Consider the following 16424-nt stretch of genomic DNA (forward strand, 5'->3'; position numbering starts at 1 on the left):
AGGAGAATGACCTTTTAAATCTTAAAATCACAAGGTTGTCTTTTGGTTCAGTTTAGTCTACATCACACCTTTTATGTAAGTGTTTCACGGTTAAATTTTTAAAGGACTGCTGTGATGTATTGATGAATGTGTGTTTGTGTAATATAAGAAGCAAGGGGTGTTATTTGGTTCCACTCTTGACTGAGATAGATTTTGTCTTTTTCCCCTATTCCCCCTAACAGGAAGTCGAAAGAGTTTGAAGATGTTTTATGGTGCTCTCCTCGAGATGGCAGGGTGGAATGGTATGCCCAAGCAAAGCTCTCCCTCACTCACACCCAGTCAGAGGAGAACATCTACGAGGACATCCTAGGTGAAGCCCAGAAACACGTGGTACAGGACATGGATTGGGGTGGGGGGGGGGGGGGGGGAACTATGGAAGTGGCATGGGCCTTTGTGTTCTTTTTATGGGGTTATAGGCCACAGGCTGATCACCAACTTGAACAGGTGGGATATTATGTGGATTGTCACTTACATGCTGCTTTATGCTCATCGCACTTCCTGGTTTCATCCATCCATCCAATTTCCATAACCATTTATTTTATACACTGTGTGTATTTTACTGTGTCTCTTGTGGGGTGGGGTGGGGGTCAGTCAGAATGCCTGTTTGGGCTGGTCCATAGTCTCAGGGTCACTGCATGGGCAGAGACATCACCTTACACAGTTAATCCGAGTACTTTTACATGAGGTCTGTGTGTGTGACCCAGACAACTGATGCCATGATGTAAACTGAAGGGTCAGTTTGGGAGCTTTGACACCCATGTATTTAGGGCTACTCAGTGCTGGCTTATGTTAACCCCCACAGACCTCCCTTCGAAGGAGCACCAGTACGAAGACATCCAGCTGGATGCAGGTTGCCTTGGAAATGGGAGCTTCCGGTCCCTATCACCTCCATCCCCTGCCCCATACAACCCCAGCCCGGTGAGTAAAAGACAGGGGAACTAAGCAGGCAAGTTTTTTGTGTCAGTTCAGCAACTTTTATTTGGTAACTATTTACCAAAGACTCACTAAGAACAATGCAGAGCAGGCTCAGAGCAGGTTAGTGCAGGTGTTTTCCCTTCCGAGAATGCACCCATCACGAACTCTCTATCTGTGCATCATCTCTCCGTATATGACCTGGGTGTGTCAGATCACAAAGCCATTTACATGGAGTTTCCCTTCCAAAGTTCTCTCATGAAGCCAAAGCGGCAGATTTCCTTCCGAAATCTAAAAGCCATTAACCCTGAACTTCTTTCAGCTGATCTTAAGGACCACATTCCTGTTTCCATACCAATCTCCACCAATTCAGTAGATTTCTACAACTCCACCCTCTCCACCATGTTGGACTGCCACGCTCCTGCTAAAACGAGGACAGTTGCCTTTTTGCGCTCAGCTCCATAGTTTACACCAGAGCTAAGGAAACTAAAGGCAGCTGGTCGAGCGCTTGAGAGACGCTTCTTAGCTTCGGGTCTGCTAGTCCACAAGCTAGCTTACCAGGGGCATCGCAAATTATATGCAAGGGCTCTCAAAAATGCTCAATCACGTTTTTACTCATCCATAATCTCTAATAACCCGGGTAACTCTAAAACTCTTTTTTTTTTTTTTTCCACCATCACTCATCTCCTCCAGCCTCGAACACCATCACTCACCGACCCTACTAATGACCACTGTAATAAATTCATCTCCTTCTTTCAAAATAAGATCCTAACAATCCGCTCTTCATTTGCAACTCCCCTCACTGCACACACCACTGGTGCCAACACACTGCTAGGGAACCCTTCCCTCTTTTGCTCCTTTCCTCAGGTCTTTGTGAAGGAGGTTGAGGCTGCTGTTAGGGCCATGAAACCCTCTACATGCGCTCTTGACCCCTTCCCAACAGTCCTGGTCAAGGCAAATATGCCCTCCCTCTGCCCCCTTATTACTTCCATCATCAACCAATCCCTCCAGTCTGGTTATGTTCCCTCCACTCTGAAATCAGCCATAATCAAACCCCACCTTAAAAAGCCTAACCTGGACCCTCAAGACCTGGCAAATTACAGACCCATTTCCAATCTCCCCTTCCTTTCGGAAGTTCTGGAAAAAGTGGTTTCAGTTCATCTTACATCTACACGACAACAAAATTCTGGACAAATTTCAATCTGGCTTCCGCTCTGCACACAGCACCCGAAACAGCTTTGATCCGGGTCACAAATGACCTACTGATCACTGCAGACCATGGCTCCTCTTCTCTCCTCGTTCTTCTGGATCTGTCAGCAGACTTCGATACAGTTGACCATGACATCCTCCTCCACCGTTTACAACACCTTGCAGGGTTCACTGGCATTGCCCTGGATTGGTTTAAGTCATACCTCACAGACACATCTGAGTTTGTCTCCATTGGACACGCTAAATCATTGAGCCATCCTGTCACTTGTGGTGTTCCTCAGGGATCAGTATTGGGGCCCATTCTTTTTAATCTGTACATGGTTCCACTTGGGCGCATCATCAGCAGCTGCAGGGTCTCATTCCACTGCTACGCCGATGATACCCAGCTCTACCTGAAGCTGGGTAGCAGTGCATCTGTGGCCCCTTTCACTTCATCAACCCCTTCGATATCTACACCCCACACTCACCGCCTGTCTGGATAAGATAAAGGCATGGATGGAGCAAAATTTCCTTCATCTTAACAGCTCAAAAACTGAAGTGATTTAAATTGTCACTCCACATCAAATTCAACAACAAAAAATCTTCAGTATCTCTTTCTCCGGTCAGAACATTTCTCTTTCTAAAACAGTCGCCAACCTTGGTGTTATTTTTGACCCTCAACTTACTTTTGAAAGCCATATCAAGCACATTTGCAAAATCTCCTTTTTCCATCTTAGAAATATTGCTAAACTCCGGCCTACACTTTCCCTTTCTGATGCAGAAAAACTAGTGCATGCCTTTGTCTCCTCCAGACTGGATTACTGTAACGCGCTTCTCATCGGGATTCCTGGCAAAAACATACAAAAACTTCAGTATGTTCAGAACTGCGCTGCCAGGGTCCTGATGAGAGTGAGGAAACACGAGCACATCACCCCTGTGCTCCGTTCCCTTCACTGGCTTCCCGTTTCTGCCCGGATCACCTACAAAATCTCCCTGCTTACCTTCCAATGTCTGCATGGTAATGCGCCTGTATACTTAAAAGAACTCCTCACTCCCCTCTGTCACCCATTCACTCTCCGCTCCACCAATACACACCTTCTCCTCCTTCCCAGGACTCGCTCCCGTACCACTGGAGATAGAGCCTTTTCCTGTGCTGCCCCACGGCTGTGGAATGCCCTACCTCTTCATCTGAGGGCTCCACAGACTGTGACATGTTTAAAAAAAAAAAAAAAAAAACCTGAAAACGTTTCTTTTAACCAATGTTTTTAATGATTGCTTAACTGTTTAAATGTTGTATTCCTCTGTATTCTCTCATTGTCTGCATGCACTTTGAGATTTTCTCTGTAAAATGTAAAGTGCATTACAAATTAAATTCATTATTATTGTTATTATTATTATTATTATTATTAATAATAATAATAATAATAATAATAATAATAATAATAAATAATATTAATACCCTGTTCCACAGGTGTCCTCCAGGCGGGGGCTTGTAAGGCAGAACACGGATGGCTGGAGCCACCGACTTCAGGACCTGCATGGACCCAGTCCCACGTCCACCCCCAGCAGCCCAGACGACACCCCCCGTCTCTCTGGGAACCCCTACAACCGCAGGCAGAGGAAAATCTCCAAGGTCGGGAACCACACACCGAAAGGCTGTTAGTTTAAGTATCAGTATTAAGGATTTAGACCAGGGGTGGGCAATCTTATCCGCAAAGGGCCAGTGCATATACAGGTTTTTGGGATAACCTTTAGGTCAGCTATTCAAACCCAGGTGTGAGGGCTGTTCCACCAGTCAATCCTCTAATTAGTAACCTAATTCAAGATTCGAGATTCAAAGCGTTTATTGTCATATGTACAGTACAAAAGTGCATTTCTCTGTGCAATGAGTTCCATTGATAACTTGCATATACAGCGGCCCTTTGTGGATAAGATTGCCCACCCCTGATCTAGACACTGAAAGGCTGTATTTTGAGTATCAGGGAGGTTAAGGATCCAGACACTGAAAGGCTGTATTTTGAGTATCAGGGAGGTTAAGGATCTAGACACAGAAAGGCTGTATTTTTTTTTTTTTTTTTTTTTAATGTAGGTATCATGGACATTAAACTTCTAATAAACTTCTAATTGAGTCCATTGAACAAAAATAGTAATAATAATAGTTGTGTGTTGGTGCACAGCTAGTGATCAAGATCAACAGCATCTTTGAGGCACGAAGGGGCAAGAATCGTATGAAGAGGATCTCTCCATCCACAGAATCCAGCTCTGGAAGAGGTGTGCGATCAGGCCACCATGTCTTCCCATTGTCCCATGTCTCATTGACCTCACTTCTCTGCTCTAAAGTCTCTGTCTGTCCCTTCCTGAATGTTAGACAGCTCCCTCTCAGCCCTGTAAACAATTTCCCCCACTTCGTGTTTCACAGCTACTGAAGCATGTGGTAATGAGCACCACCAATGAGTGTGGTAATTTCAATCTGTGTGTGTGTGTGTGTGGGCTCTGTCGTGTTTTTAATTCTCTCTGGGTACTTTTCTTATCAGATGAGAACAGTGAATCAGAGACCGACACAGACAACAAGCAAAAAGGTGAGCAGGCCTGTGTGGTTTACTGGGGCTGCTCATGTACTGTACAAAGGAGACGGACATACTGTACACTGACACGCACATGCCATGGGCAAAACTGTGGGATGTATTTCTTGTGTTTTATTCTGTATAAATTGCATCACTTATATATTTAACATGCTTTTGTAGCAGTAATGATGTAACAAATTGCATATTGACTCATAGTTGGGATTTTAATTTTATGTACAGCAGAAATGCTCCTCGGGCATATAAAGGCTCAGCCGTTCACTAGTGCGGACATGTTGTAAGGGCTGCTCACTAGTGCGGCCATGTGGTGAGGGCTGCTCACTCACTATTACGATTGTGTAGTAATAGCCATTCATTAGTATGGCCATGTGAGCAATGCAGTAGACTGACTACTAGGGGTGTAGTCTACTGATTTGTCACAGTCCTTACACACTTGGATTAAATGGGAACAGCCTGGGACACTAATAGAGCCCCAGTGTCACCCCTCACACTAGCTCATCCTCCTTTCCACGGGCAGCCGACAGCCAGCGGCTGATGTCAGTCCAGGCTGTGCTGAGGCAGATGGGACGGGGCCGCCTCCTGGATCGGGATGCGCTGGACCTGAATGAGAGGAAGCTATTTGAGTACTTCTTGGTGGTAGCACTGCAGAAAGCCAAGAGCAGGGCTACATATGTGCCTGTCGTCATACAGCAGTTCCCCCTCAAGGTAAGAAGGGGAGACAGATAAAAAAAAAATTAAGCTTTATAATCTGTATATTATTAATTTTTATGAAAATTAAAGTCCACTCATGTATTTGTGATGTCTTTTTCTGAGCCAGTGATTGGACAGTGTTGTCTGTTTTGTTTTTGTAATTGGATGGTGCTGAATGTTGCTTGTGTTTGTGACTGTATGGTACTGTCTGTTGCTTATGTTTGTGATTGGACTGACAGCTCGAGAGGAGCTTCAAATTCATGCGGGAGACAGAAGATCAAGTAAAGGTCATTCCCCAGTTCTGCTTCCCAGACACCAAGGACTGGATACCTGTTGAGAGTTTCCCCAGGTGAGACTCTGGCCCTGAGTGATGGGGGTGTGATTCAGTGGCCAGCATCACCTTTTAAACATCTGAACTAACACTTAGGACATGCAGACTTCAGTATAAGCTGTTAGTGTTTTAGACGTGCTACATGTGGATATACGTTATAGAAGGGAAATTTTACGGAGAGAAAATTCTGTCACTGTAAATTTTATTGAAACAGGTGATTGTTGATTTTGGATTTATCTCCTTATATTTTCATCACATTTAACTGCCTGATTGTATGATAAGCCTGCCTTAGTGTGACTCTGTTTAAAAGTGTCTAGCCATCAGAGGTCTGTCCCTGTTCATGACAGTCAAGCCACGACTGTCTCTGTGGCTCTCAACTCACCCATGTGCTGAGGCAAAGATGTCACCCTGTTTCTCAGTCCGCTTAAAAATACTCCCTTATTCCAGTGAAACCTTCTCATTTGTCTTGACCGGCGAAGATGGCAGCAGACGGTTTGGTTACTGCCGCCGCTTACTGGTAAGTATGGTGTGTTCACTTTATTCCAGTTCCATTCCTGGGAACGTTAAGCAGGGATCAGCTATGGGACAGGTTCTTTTCCTAAAACAATTTGACTTGGGCCACAGCCCATCTTGACCATGCTCAGTTTGCCCAGTGGTACTCTTAAATATGTGTTTGAGGGCTTTATTGTGCTAAAACAGAACCACTAACAGCATAGCAAAGTTATTTATTACACCCCCAATGGGTGTCCAGTGGGACAGAGCCAGGTTTTGGTGGCCTAACCATGTCCTTGTGACACCCCCTTGTAGCCCAGTGGGAGGGGACGGCGTCTGCCTGAGGTTTACTGTATGGTGAGCCAGCTGGGCTGCTTCGACCTCTTCTCTAAGGTATCGCCGTGGTATGAGGTACTGGCGTGTATGTTTGTGTGTGTGTGGGTGGGTTGTGTGATCAAAAACCTATTATTTTAACATTGTAGGGAGCATTTTCCAGGAAACTCAATTTTATAAAAATCTGTGATTGCGATTAAAAAAAAAAATGTAATCTCTGGCTATTTATAGTCAAGGTGTGTGTGGATTATGTGTATATTACATTTTGGGGACCAAAGGTCCCCCACAATGTGATTAAAAACCTGTTATTTTGATATTATGGGTACCATTTTTCAGGTCCTCAAAAAAATCTGTGAATGCAATCAAAAAACCAAAAATGCTATAAGTCCTGTATTGTATTTGGTTACTTGTGGGTAAGGTTAGGGCTGAGTAGGGGTTAGAATTTTCCCCATAGAAATTAATGGAGAGTTCCCACAAAGATATAATTACATTATCTCTTGAGGTCCCCATTTGGATAACCTCAGTTTTATATAAATCTGTGAATGCAATCAAAATGTAAAAAAGTCTTGTATTTGGGTTAGTTATTTATGGTTAAGGTTAGGGATGGGTAGGGGTTAAGGGTGTCATGATTGGGATTAGGGTTTTTCCCCTAGAAATGAATGGACAGTCCCCATTTAGATAGGAAGACCAATAATTAGTTAAACAACATAATAAAGTATTGATTAGACCAGCGGTGTCAGACTCTAGTCTTAGGGTTTCCCCTGATAACTCCTTGTGCTAATTACCACACAGCTCATTTGAGGTGGAACAGGGAAAGAACTAACCTACAGAGGACTCCGGCACTCCAGAGCTGGAGTTTGATAGCACTGGATTAGACAATCATGGTGCCCTAGTGGTTGACTAAAAATATTATTGTATTGGATGGTTACTGTAAACAATAGGGTAACTTTAGGGAAAATGGTGACACATTTGAAATATCATGGTGTTACACTAATATAAAGATCATTTAAACATCATTTTCATTGCCTTAGACTTTTGCACAGTACTGCATATACAGTACCGAAGAGGGTTCTCTGGGTGCATACGTATGTAACAAATTCCCTTCCTCCCCCCCCCCCCCCCAGATTCTGGACGAGGTGGAGAAGAGGAGAGCTCTCTCACCGGCTCTGGTGCTTCCCCTCATGAGGGGCATCCTGGAGGCCCCATTTCCCGCCCCGGGCCGGACCATCCCCGTCAAGAGCTTCCTGCCAGGCTCTGGCACCGAGGTGAGGGCACCATAGACGTCTAACACTGTTCTCAGGCCCTCCTGTTCCGGGCCGATCAGCAGTCAGAACATAGGGTGATTTTCCACAGCACCAGGTATCGTACTTTTGGTACTTCCATAAAGTACCAAAAGTATGGTACTTCTTTTGTGTCGGTTTTCCACTGGTGTAAAAACTGGTACCGGCGCCAAATGACATCATCAGTGATAGCCCCTGACTGACATCATCACAAAGCATAACGCGGTATTTCTTTCGCTGAATTCAAACATGTTATTATGATCTTTGTGTGTGCCCCATTTCTTCCATGAGGCTTGCTATTACGGCAAATACTTTTTTTATTCCGTCATCCAAATACCGCTGGATCTGTTCATCCGACCATATGGCAATTAAAGCCTGTGTTTCCTCGTTTGTCCATCCTTCCGTTCTACTTTTTTCATATTTTTGTTTCTACTGCTTTTTATTTCGTTTCTCACTGTTCGCTGTGTGTATTTTGTGTTTCAGCGGCAGGCTATTTGCATAAGCAATCAACAGCAAACGTTTGTAAGTCCCACCCCAAAGTACCGAAGTACCAAAGAAGTACCCCAGCTGGTTTGGCACTTTCGGTACTGGAACTTTCGGTACTGGTACTCGACCGGAAGTCAATGGAAAAGCGAAAGTACCATACTGAAAGTACCATACTTTGTGCGGTGGAAAAGCGCCCATAGGGTGCTTTCTGTCACGCCCATGTGGCAGATCCAAAGGTTGTGTTGTGGTTTTTCTTTCTCCGTCAAATCAGAAGTCAGAAGCCGCTGGTGTAGATCCAAATTCAGTCTTTATTGCAACAATGAAGTTACAACCAAGGCCGGACACTTAAAGTGTGTCCGATACTGTTTTACACCAATTTTTATACATTTTCTCATTGTGTAACAATACCTCGCCACTGAAGCATCATCATTTCCTCAACCATTCACCATCGTTGTTTTCTCCCTTAATCCACACCCCTATATGATAAGTTTGTCAATCATCTCTTTTACTGTTTGGTGCCTCAGCTGAACATAAGGGTGACGTGACCATCTCTACTCAGTTTTTTAAATACCCAGCTGTGAACTTTTGATGAACTCAGGCGAATCCCTTCCTTCAGTAGCAAACCTTGGCAGCTTCTGCTTGTTGCAGATTGTCTGGCTAGGTGGTTAATAAGATATTTGTCCTTCTACATAGTGATAAGCTGCAGCACTAATAAAGTACATATTCATACACTAAAGGCTAACAAAATGGCTAACAGATACAGAAACTTCTAAGCCAACAGAAGGTGCTCATTCATACTTGTTTTTCGTCACATTGTGCACAGCAATAATTGATCTGCATTCTCTAAAGATTACAAGGTCAGTCTCTACACAGTTTACATCAGCTTCTTAAAAGAGTCCTAATGATTACATTTTCTATGCGTTATGAAATGCTAAATAATATTCCATAGTTGCAGTTCCACGTTCTGTAGTCAAAGAGGGAAACCCTGCTGTACCCTCAAACTGCTCCGGTACTTTGGTGTGCTAGCTAAGCCATTGCGCTTGTCCTGTGACCCTGCTGACCTCTCACCTCAGTGACCCTTGTTCCCACGGTAGGTGATGGAGCTGCATCGGCCAGCAGACTCCCGTCTGGAGCATGTGGACTTCGAGTGCCTCTTCTCCTGCCTGAGTGTGCGCCTCCTCCTGCAGGTCTTCGCCTCCCTGCTCCTAGAGCGCAGGGTCATCTTCACCGCCACCAGGCTCAGGTGTGGCTCTCCTTGGTTGGTTGGTGAATATTTCCTGCCAGCAGGTGGCTTAGTGGCTAAGGGTAAGGTGACCACCCAATCCATGCCAGGAGGGACATTATGAGCTACTTCAGGTTTTACAAGCTAAAACTGAACGGCTCCCGTGCTCAGCTAAATTGTCATAGCTCATAGTGTCCCTACTGACGTAGATTAGGTGGTCACTCTAGCTAAGGATGAGACCTTTTAAGCCTAAGGATTTCTGATTGAATTGAGTGAGGTTTGCAGTTTCCCTATTGTGGGTCATTTTGGATAAAATGTGTCCTTACTGACCTCTGCCTTGTCAAATCCCACATATAGTCACCTCAGTGTTTATGAACATGTGTTTGCAGAGAAGTGTACAAAGGCAGATGTCCTCAGAAAGTGTGCTCTAGCATGGTAGGTTCCTGTGGAGCATGTTTTCTTCAGACAAAAATAATGGTAAAGTACACAGGTGGAATAAGCTTAGCATTAATGTTATTAAGTCTGACTGGCAAGTATGCTGCCCTCATCTGGCCAGACTAGCAACGCACAGCCTCTGTTAATTTCCGATATTTAAGTATTTTAAAAACAATTTGTATGTAGCGCAATTTAAATGCAGAGTTCATTTTATGACAGATATGCATCAAAATTCATGCTTTCCAAAAAGACTGAATTCTCCAGTGTGGGATTGTTTCTTATTAAATGAAACTTGCATGAAAACAGACTTGACGCATACTGCACACATTAGCTTCACAATGCAGTTTATATTCACTTGTCAATAACATGCCTTTGTAATTTTTTTAAATTAATTTTGTTTGTATAAAAAGTACTTTTGGCTCAGTATAGCTGTCCCTTTCCACCGACTTTACATAACATGTGGAAAAATACTGCAGGTTTTAGTTTTAGGTTCTAATTTTATCGAAAAATGACAGCACACTGCCATCCAGTGGTAAAATGTCAGGAAAAGACGAATAGCATTGCCACAGGCTGAAACCGCCAAGACCTATTAACAAGATGTGCCGTCCTGGCACATTTTACAGGTTTATGTGTGTAGTTGTTGCACTGAGAGTGCAGCTTTGTGGATCAGAGAGGATTAGGGTTAGGGTTGGGCTTGTTTGGCCTGTAACTCCATCCTCAGCCTGATTGAAGCAGCTCACTGTCTGTCTTTTTCACTTCTGTATTAGACCAGTGTGCACGTCCCTCTTTTGTTGTATATGGGTAAAATATTTGCTAAAGAAGTGAAGGAATTCGCTCCACTCCACCTGGACACTAATGGCTCTGTCACTCTTTCTGTGCCTCTCTTCTTTCTTTCTTCTCTTGCTTCCTTTTATCACCTCCTACTTTCAACTTTTCTTTGTCTCTTCCTCTCCTTTCTCTTTTCCCTCTATCCTACTCTCTCCCTCTTCTCCTCTCCCCTCTCCCCATCCTCTTCTTTCTCTTCCTCCCTCCCTTTCTCTTTCTTCTGCCAACCACTTCTTCTCCTTTTCTCTCCCCTTTTGCCTTTCTCATCCTCTCCCTCCCCCTTTCCCTCCCTCTTCATCTCTGTCTCTCTTCCTCTACCTCTCTTCCCTTGTCTCTATCTTTTCCTTGTCCCTCCCTCTCATCATCTCCCTCTCCCCATCTCCAGCACGCTGTCTCAGTGCTGCCACGCTGCCGTTGCCCTGCTCTACCCTTTCACCTGGCAGCACACCCACATCCCGGTGCTGCCACCCGCCATGATGGACATTGTCTGCACACCCACCCCCTACATTGTGGGTCTGCTGTCCCGCTCACTGCCTCAACTGAAGGAGTTACCCCTCGAGGAGGTGAGCCAATGCACTGTTGCCCCACTGCCCACCTGAAGAGGAAATATAATCCTGATATCTTCCATATTCATAATACAATAATCTGAGGTGGCAGTTCTGGTCCTTATGATGAGGGCTTCTGTTTGTAGATTTTTCCATCTTGCCAGCAGAGGTGGTACGTGTTTCTGGTTGTCCGCCTCTCCTTGTCCCTCAGCACAGTCAGAAAATTGAGTTTTTTCCAGGAAGTAACATCATTTCCTGCTCCTCCCACAGGTCCTCCTGGTCAATCTGGACAGCGGCCGCTTTCTGCAACAGGTAATGTCATCTCCTTCTGAGAGATGATGTCTCTGATATAAACATCAATCTGCGGTCACCTGAACCTGTCACAGATGACTGATCAAAGCCTGTAACAATAAGACTTTGTTTAGCACTCAGGTTTATAGAGCATGAGGAGTATGTAGAGCTTGTCCTGGAATCAGTGGCCAGACATAGTGTCCTCCTAAGTGCATTCTGGAAATTTCCTCAGAAAAGTAGCGGTGGTCATGAGTAATGGAATTCTGTAAAGAAATCGAACTTGTTCTATGTAGTCAGTAATCCCCTTGACTTGTGAGGGTCTAAAATTAGAATCACAGATCAGAAAATGGTATTAGAGTCTCATAGCCATTTATTATTTTTATTTAAATATGCTGATTTGACTGTATGATTGTGACGACATTGTGTCGCACTCGTTTTTAAACCCTGACTCCTGTGCTGGTCTTTCCCAGCTGGGTGATGAGGACTGCATCCTTCCCCACAAGCTGCAGGCTGCACTGGAGCACATCCTGGGGAGGAGGACAGAACTGGCTTGCGAGAGCTCTGAGCTCCCCAGCGGTGAGTCATGTGGGCATTTCTGATGGTGTATGTCATTCAAAGGTAAGTCCTTGCGCGCTTTCCTATTGGCTGGCTGTGGTCATCCACCAAATGAACTTGAACTTAGACAAAGACAGTTTCAGTGCAATATACAGCGCCAACCCATTTGGACTACAGAGAGGACACAAGGCTCTGATCTTTCTTGAACATTCTACCTTGTCCTCCACAGACTCCAGCTCCCTCAGCATTGTGGTCTCTGAAACTTTTGTGCGCTTCTTTGTGGAGATGGTGGGCCATTATCCACTCTTCATGGGCAACACAGAGCGGGAAGAGGATTCTTCTTCCTCCTCATCCTCCCCCACACCCTACTGCCTGCAGCGCAAAGCCTTCCGCAAGGCCATCTACTCTAGGAGCCTGCGCCGCTTTCTGGACGTCTTTATGGAGACACAAATGTTCTCAGGCTTCATCCAGGAGAGAGAGCAGCGAAAACACGGTCTAAAAGGTACTGTAGCAAAACATGGTTTGCAATGCATTTTGGGAGTGTTACAAGATGCAGCTTTGTGTGTGTGTCTTTGGATGAACAGTATTGTGTCTTTAAATTGGGTCAGCAACAGTGATAGGATAAACAAGTCTTCAAAACCCACAGTGGGTGGGACTGTGGTTCATCATCATTGGTTATTTTGCTTGAAATCATTGGTCAAAACCAGGGAGTGAATGACAGCACAATGGTATCCCCACATACCCTGTGTTAAGAACATAAGAACTATACAAACGAGAGGAGGCCATTCGGCCCATCGAGCTCGCTTGGGGAGAACTTAACTAATAGCTCAGAGTTGTTAAAATCTTATCTAGCTCTGATTTAAAGGAACCCAAGGATTCAGCTTGCACTATGTTATCAGGAAGACTATTCCATACTCTGACTACACGCTGTGTAAAGAAGTGCTTCCTTAAATCCAGTTTGAAATGTTCTCCCGCTAATTTCCACCTATGGCCACGAGTTCTTGTATTTGAACTAATGCTGAAGTAACTATTCGGTTGAACAGCATCCAAACCTGTTAGAATCTTATAGACCTGGATCATGTCCCCCCTCAGTCTCCTTTGCTTGAGGCTGACCAGATTTAGCTCAAGTAACCTTTCCTCGTATGACATTCCTCTAAGACCAGGAATCATTCTTGTGGCCCTATGCTGCACCTTTTCTAAGGCCGCAATGTCCTTTTTAAGATATGGTGACCAAACCTGCACACAATATTCTAGGTGAGGTCTCACCAAGGAATTGTATAATCTTAGCATTACCTCCCTTGACTTAAACTCCACACACCTGGAGATATACCCCAACATCCTATTGGCCTTTTTTATTGCTTCCCCGCACTGCCGAGAATGAGACATGGAAGCATCAACATACACACCAAGGTCTTTCTCATAATCAGCTACCTTTATTTCAGTAGGTCCCATAAAATACCTGTACGTTATATTTCTGCTCCCTACATGGAGTACCGGTACCTTACATTTGTCTATGTTAAATTTCATCTGCCAGGTATCGACCCAGTCACTAATTAAATCAAGATCCCGCTCTAGCTGCTGAGCCGCTAGTTCAGTATCTGCTACACCACCCACCTTGGTGTCATCTGCAAATTTCACCAGTTTACTGTATATATTGGTGTCTATATCATTTATGTAAATTAGGAACAATAGTGGTCCTAAAATTGAACCCTGCGGTACCCCACTATGAACGCAGGCCCACTGTGACATTGTGCCTCTTATAACTACTCCCTGCTTCCTATCTGTTAACCAGTTATCAATCCAGGTCGCTACAGTTCCTAAAATACCTGTCGCTTTGAGTTTAGTAAGAGCCTCTTGTGGGGGACAACATCAAAAGCCTTTTGGAAATCTAAGTAGATGACATCTTAGGCCTTCTTATCATCAACTTCCTGAATAGCTTCCTCAAAAAACTCCAACAGATTTGTTAAACAGGATCTACCTCTCCTAAATCCATGCTGGCTATCCCTCAAAATGTTATTTGAGTCCAGGTAATCTACCATTTTCTCTTTGATTATAGCCTCCATAATTTTACCAGTTATACAAGTTAGACTGATTGGCCTATAGTTTGACAAATTACTTCTATCCCCTTTTTTGAAAATGGGCGTTATGTTGGCATGCTTCCAATCAGAAGGTACCACACCTCCAGATAAGGATTTTTGAAACAGTAAAGTTAAGGGTCGGCAAATAATATCCCTCATCTCTTCTAACACTATAGGTAAGATGCCATCAGGGCCCTATGATTTAGTTGAACAGCTTCAGTTTTCTCCTTGCTAGTGTGCAGTTTGTTTTGCATGCAACTACTGCAGCTGCTGCTGATGATAGTGACTGGTATACCCCCACCTCCAGGTCTGTTTGAAACAAGAGTTCAGGAATACTTGGATTCCCTTCCTTGGATTGAGCATTGTGGTGTCAACAAATTTCTCAAAGGTCTAGGTAAGGGAACTGCTGTATCAGTGACCAGCCTAGCATGTGTATTACTCTTGGTCTTGCACCTTTGACAGGCCTTCTTTACACCACTCTCAATTTAATTTCAGGTCATAAAATGAAACTTCTCTCCAGAAAATGAGGTCCAACCAAGGAGCCACTTTCTAGACTGAACGGGAACGACATCCTAAAGTCCTCTGGATGAAGGCTGACCCTTTCTATGAGAAACTTGTCTATATGAAAATTGTGGTACAAATGTTCTTAAACCTGAAAATCACTCCCATCTACTGCCCATATGGTGTCTCCACTGTCAACCCCAACAATGAGGACTAAAGTGGACGGAGTCTCTTTTTTTAATGAGATTTAACATTGATTTGATTTTGGATATTTTGCAGTGCATTTTTAAAATATATATTGGTGTCTTTTAAAAAATTGTTAGTGTACAGTTTTCAGTGGAATTTAACATAGGATATCTTTTTTTTTTTTCTCAACAGATTTAATTTATATTCCAATTTTTTTTCTTCAATTAAGTTGAAGTCCCCAGCTAATGATCTGTTTATCAGTTAAATGCAATGCAAATGCCACTCTGGGTCACAGGGTTATGGTTTCAGTAAGCTCTGAATGTTTAAGGTATAAAGTATATTATATGGAAGGAAAAGGTATCAGGGGAGGGAAATTGTGATAATCCTTGCGTGAGAGAACTGAAGGTTGTCAGGTGAACATGAGGACACTATGAGCCAAAACAACAGAGATGGTGCCTAAATGCTGGGAAAAGACTAAATGCAGGAAATTTGCAATGTTTAATTGATTTCTAAACATACTGTGAGAATCAATTAAATAACATGGAACAAAAGATTACTTTTTCATGCATTGAACTTCAGTGATCCATGTTTCATGATTTTATGGAAATTTTCACCAACCCAAACTTTATCAATTCATGGTTCTCCCTGAATTATTCAAGTCCATCATACATCACATTGACATTACATCACCACACATGCTATTGTAGAATTTGCAAAGCCTGAAAACATTAACAGAGGTGTAAGGTTATTTTGTTGAGATTTTAGCATGAAGAATCACATTCTTATCAGATCATAAAAATGTGATTTTAAAAGAAAATTGCAGTCTTGGAGAGCGTGAGATCATAGCTACCCAAAGAGCTGCCAGAATATTCATGTTTTTCTGGGAAAACCAAAAAATGCAGGGGTGGTGCAGTGGTTAGCAAGTCTCCACCATAGCTCCGATTCTGGCGTTTGCATGTTCTCCCCATGTCATTGTGGGTTGTTACCTACCTTGTGCCGTAGCCTCCAGGATGGGCACCAGACTGCCCCAGATGCTAAGATAACCAAACCAAAACCATTTTCAGTAACTGCTTATGCAGCATGGGGTTGCCCTAAGCCTGCTGCCAGTAGCAGAACGTATGAGGAAGGGCACACCCTGTTACAAGATGCTAATCCATCACAAGGCACATGCACACAAAGGCTATGTATAGAAGGATACAACCCCTGAATTCAGACACAGCCTATGTAGCCTTTGTAGGCTGCATACTTCAAAGGTTCACGCAATGAATCTTGGGTGATCTCTGCAAAAGACAGCATTTGAAGGAGCCTTCAAAGGATGCAGCACCTGTATTCAGACATAACCAATCACACAGCAATGCTGATTTAGAGACACCTTATTCACAATTTGTGCAGCCAGGGTCACTGGTCTACAGCCTATGCTATAAGACAGTGGTTCTCAATCATGTTTTGATTA

At 43.8% G+C, this 16424-nt stretch overlaps 1 protein-coding gene across 6 annotated transcripts in view; it reads left to right on the plus strand.

The window, feature by feature from the left end:
* Positions 1-15524, plus strand: part of LOC111834170 (DENN domain-containing protein 2A) — a 33514-nt gene extending 17990 nt beyond the window's left edge. For 5 of the 6 annotated variants that reach the window (XM_023793156.2, XM_023793162.2, XM_023793160.2 and 2 more), the window contains 17 exons: positions 222-349; positions 842-957; positions 3611-3772; positions 4317-4410; positions 4674-4718; positions 5239-5426; positions 5651-5760; positions 6190-6259; positions 6550-6645; positions 7692-7832; positions 9428-9576; positions 11201-11378; positions 11631-11672; positions 12122-12227; positions 12436-12708; positions 14592-14678; positions 14780-15524. In XM_023793156.2, coding sequence (XP_023648924.2) covers positions 222-349; positions 842-957; positions 3611-3772; positions 4317-4410; positions 4674-4718; positions 5239-5426; positions 5651-5760; positions 6190-6259; positions 6550-6645; positions 7692-7832; positions 9428-9576; positions 11201-11378; positions 11631-11672; positions 12122-12227; positions 12436-12708; positions 14592-14678; positions 14780-14811 — 2017 coding nt within the window. In that variant the 3' untranslated portion in view covers positions 14812-15524. The remainder of the gene's footprint in view (positions 1-221; positions 350-841; positions 958-3610; positions 3773-4316; positions 4411-4673; positions 4719-5238; positions 5427-5650; positions 5761-6189; positions 6260-6549; positions 6646-7691; positions 7833-9427; positions 9577-11200; positions 11379-11630; positions 11673-12121; positions 12228-12435; positions 12709-14591; positions 14679-14779) is intronic. The other variant, XM_023793157.2, reaches the window with a different exon arrangement.
* Positions 15525-16424: the final 900 nt, after the last annotated feature.

This window comes from Paramormyrops kingsleyae, chromosome 3, assembly GCF_048594095.1.
Source record: "Paramormyrops kingsleyae isolate MSU_618 chromosome 3, PKINGS_0.4, whole genome shotgun sequence".
NCBI lineage: Eukaryota > Metazoa > Chordata > Actinopteri > Osteoglossiformes > Mormyridae > Paramormyrops > Paramormyrops kingsleyae.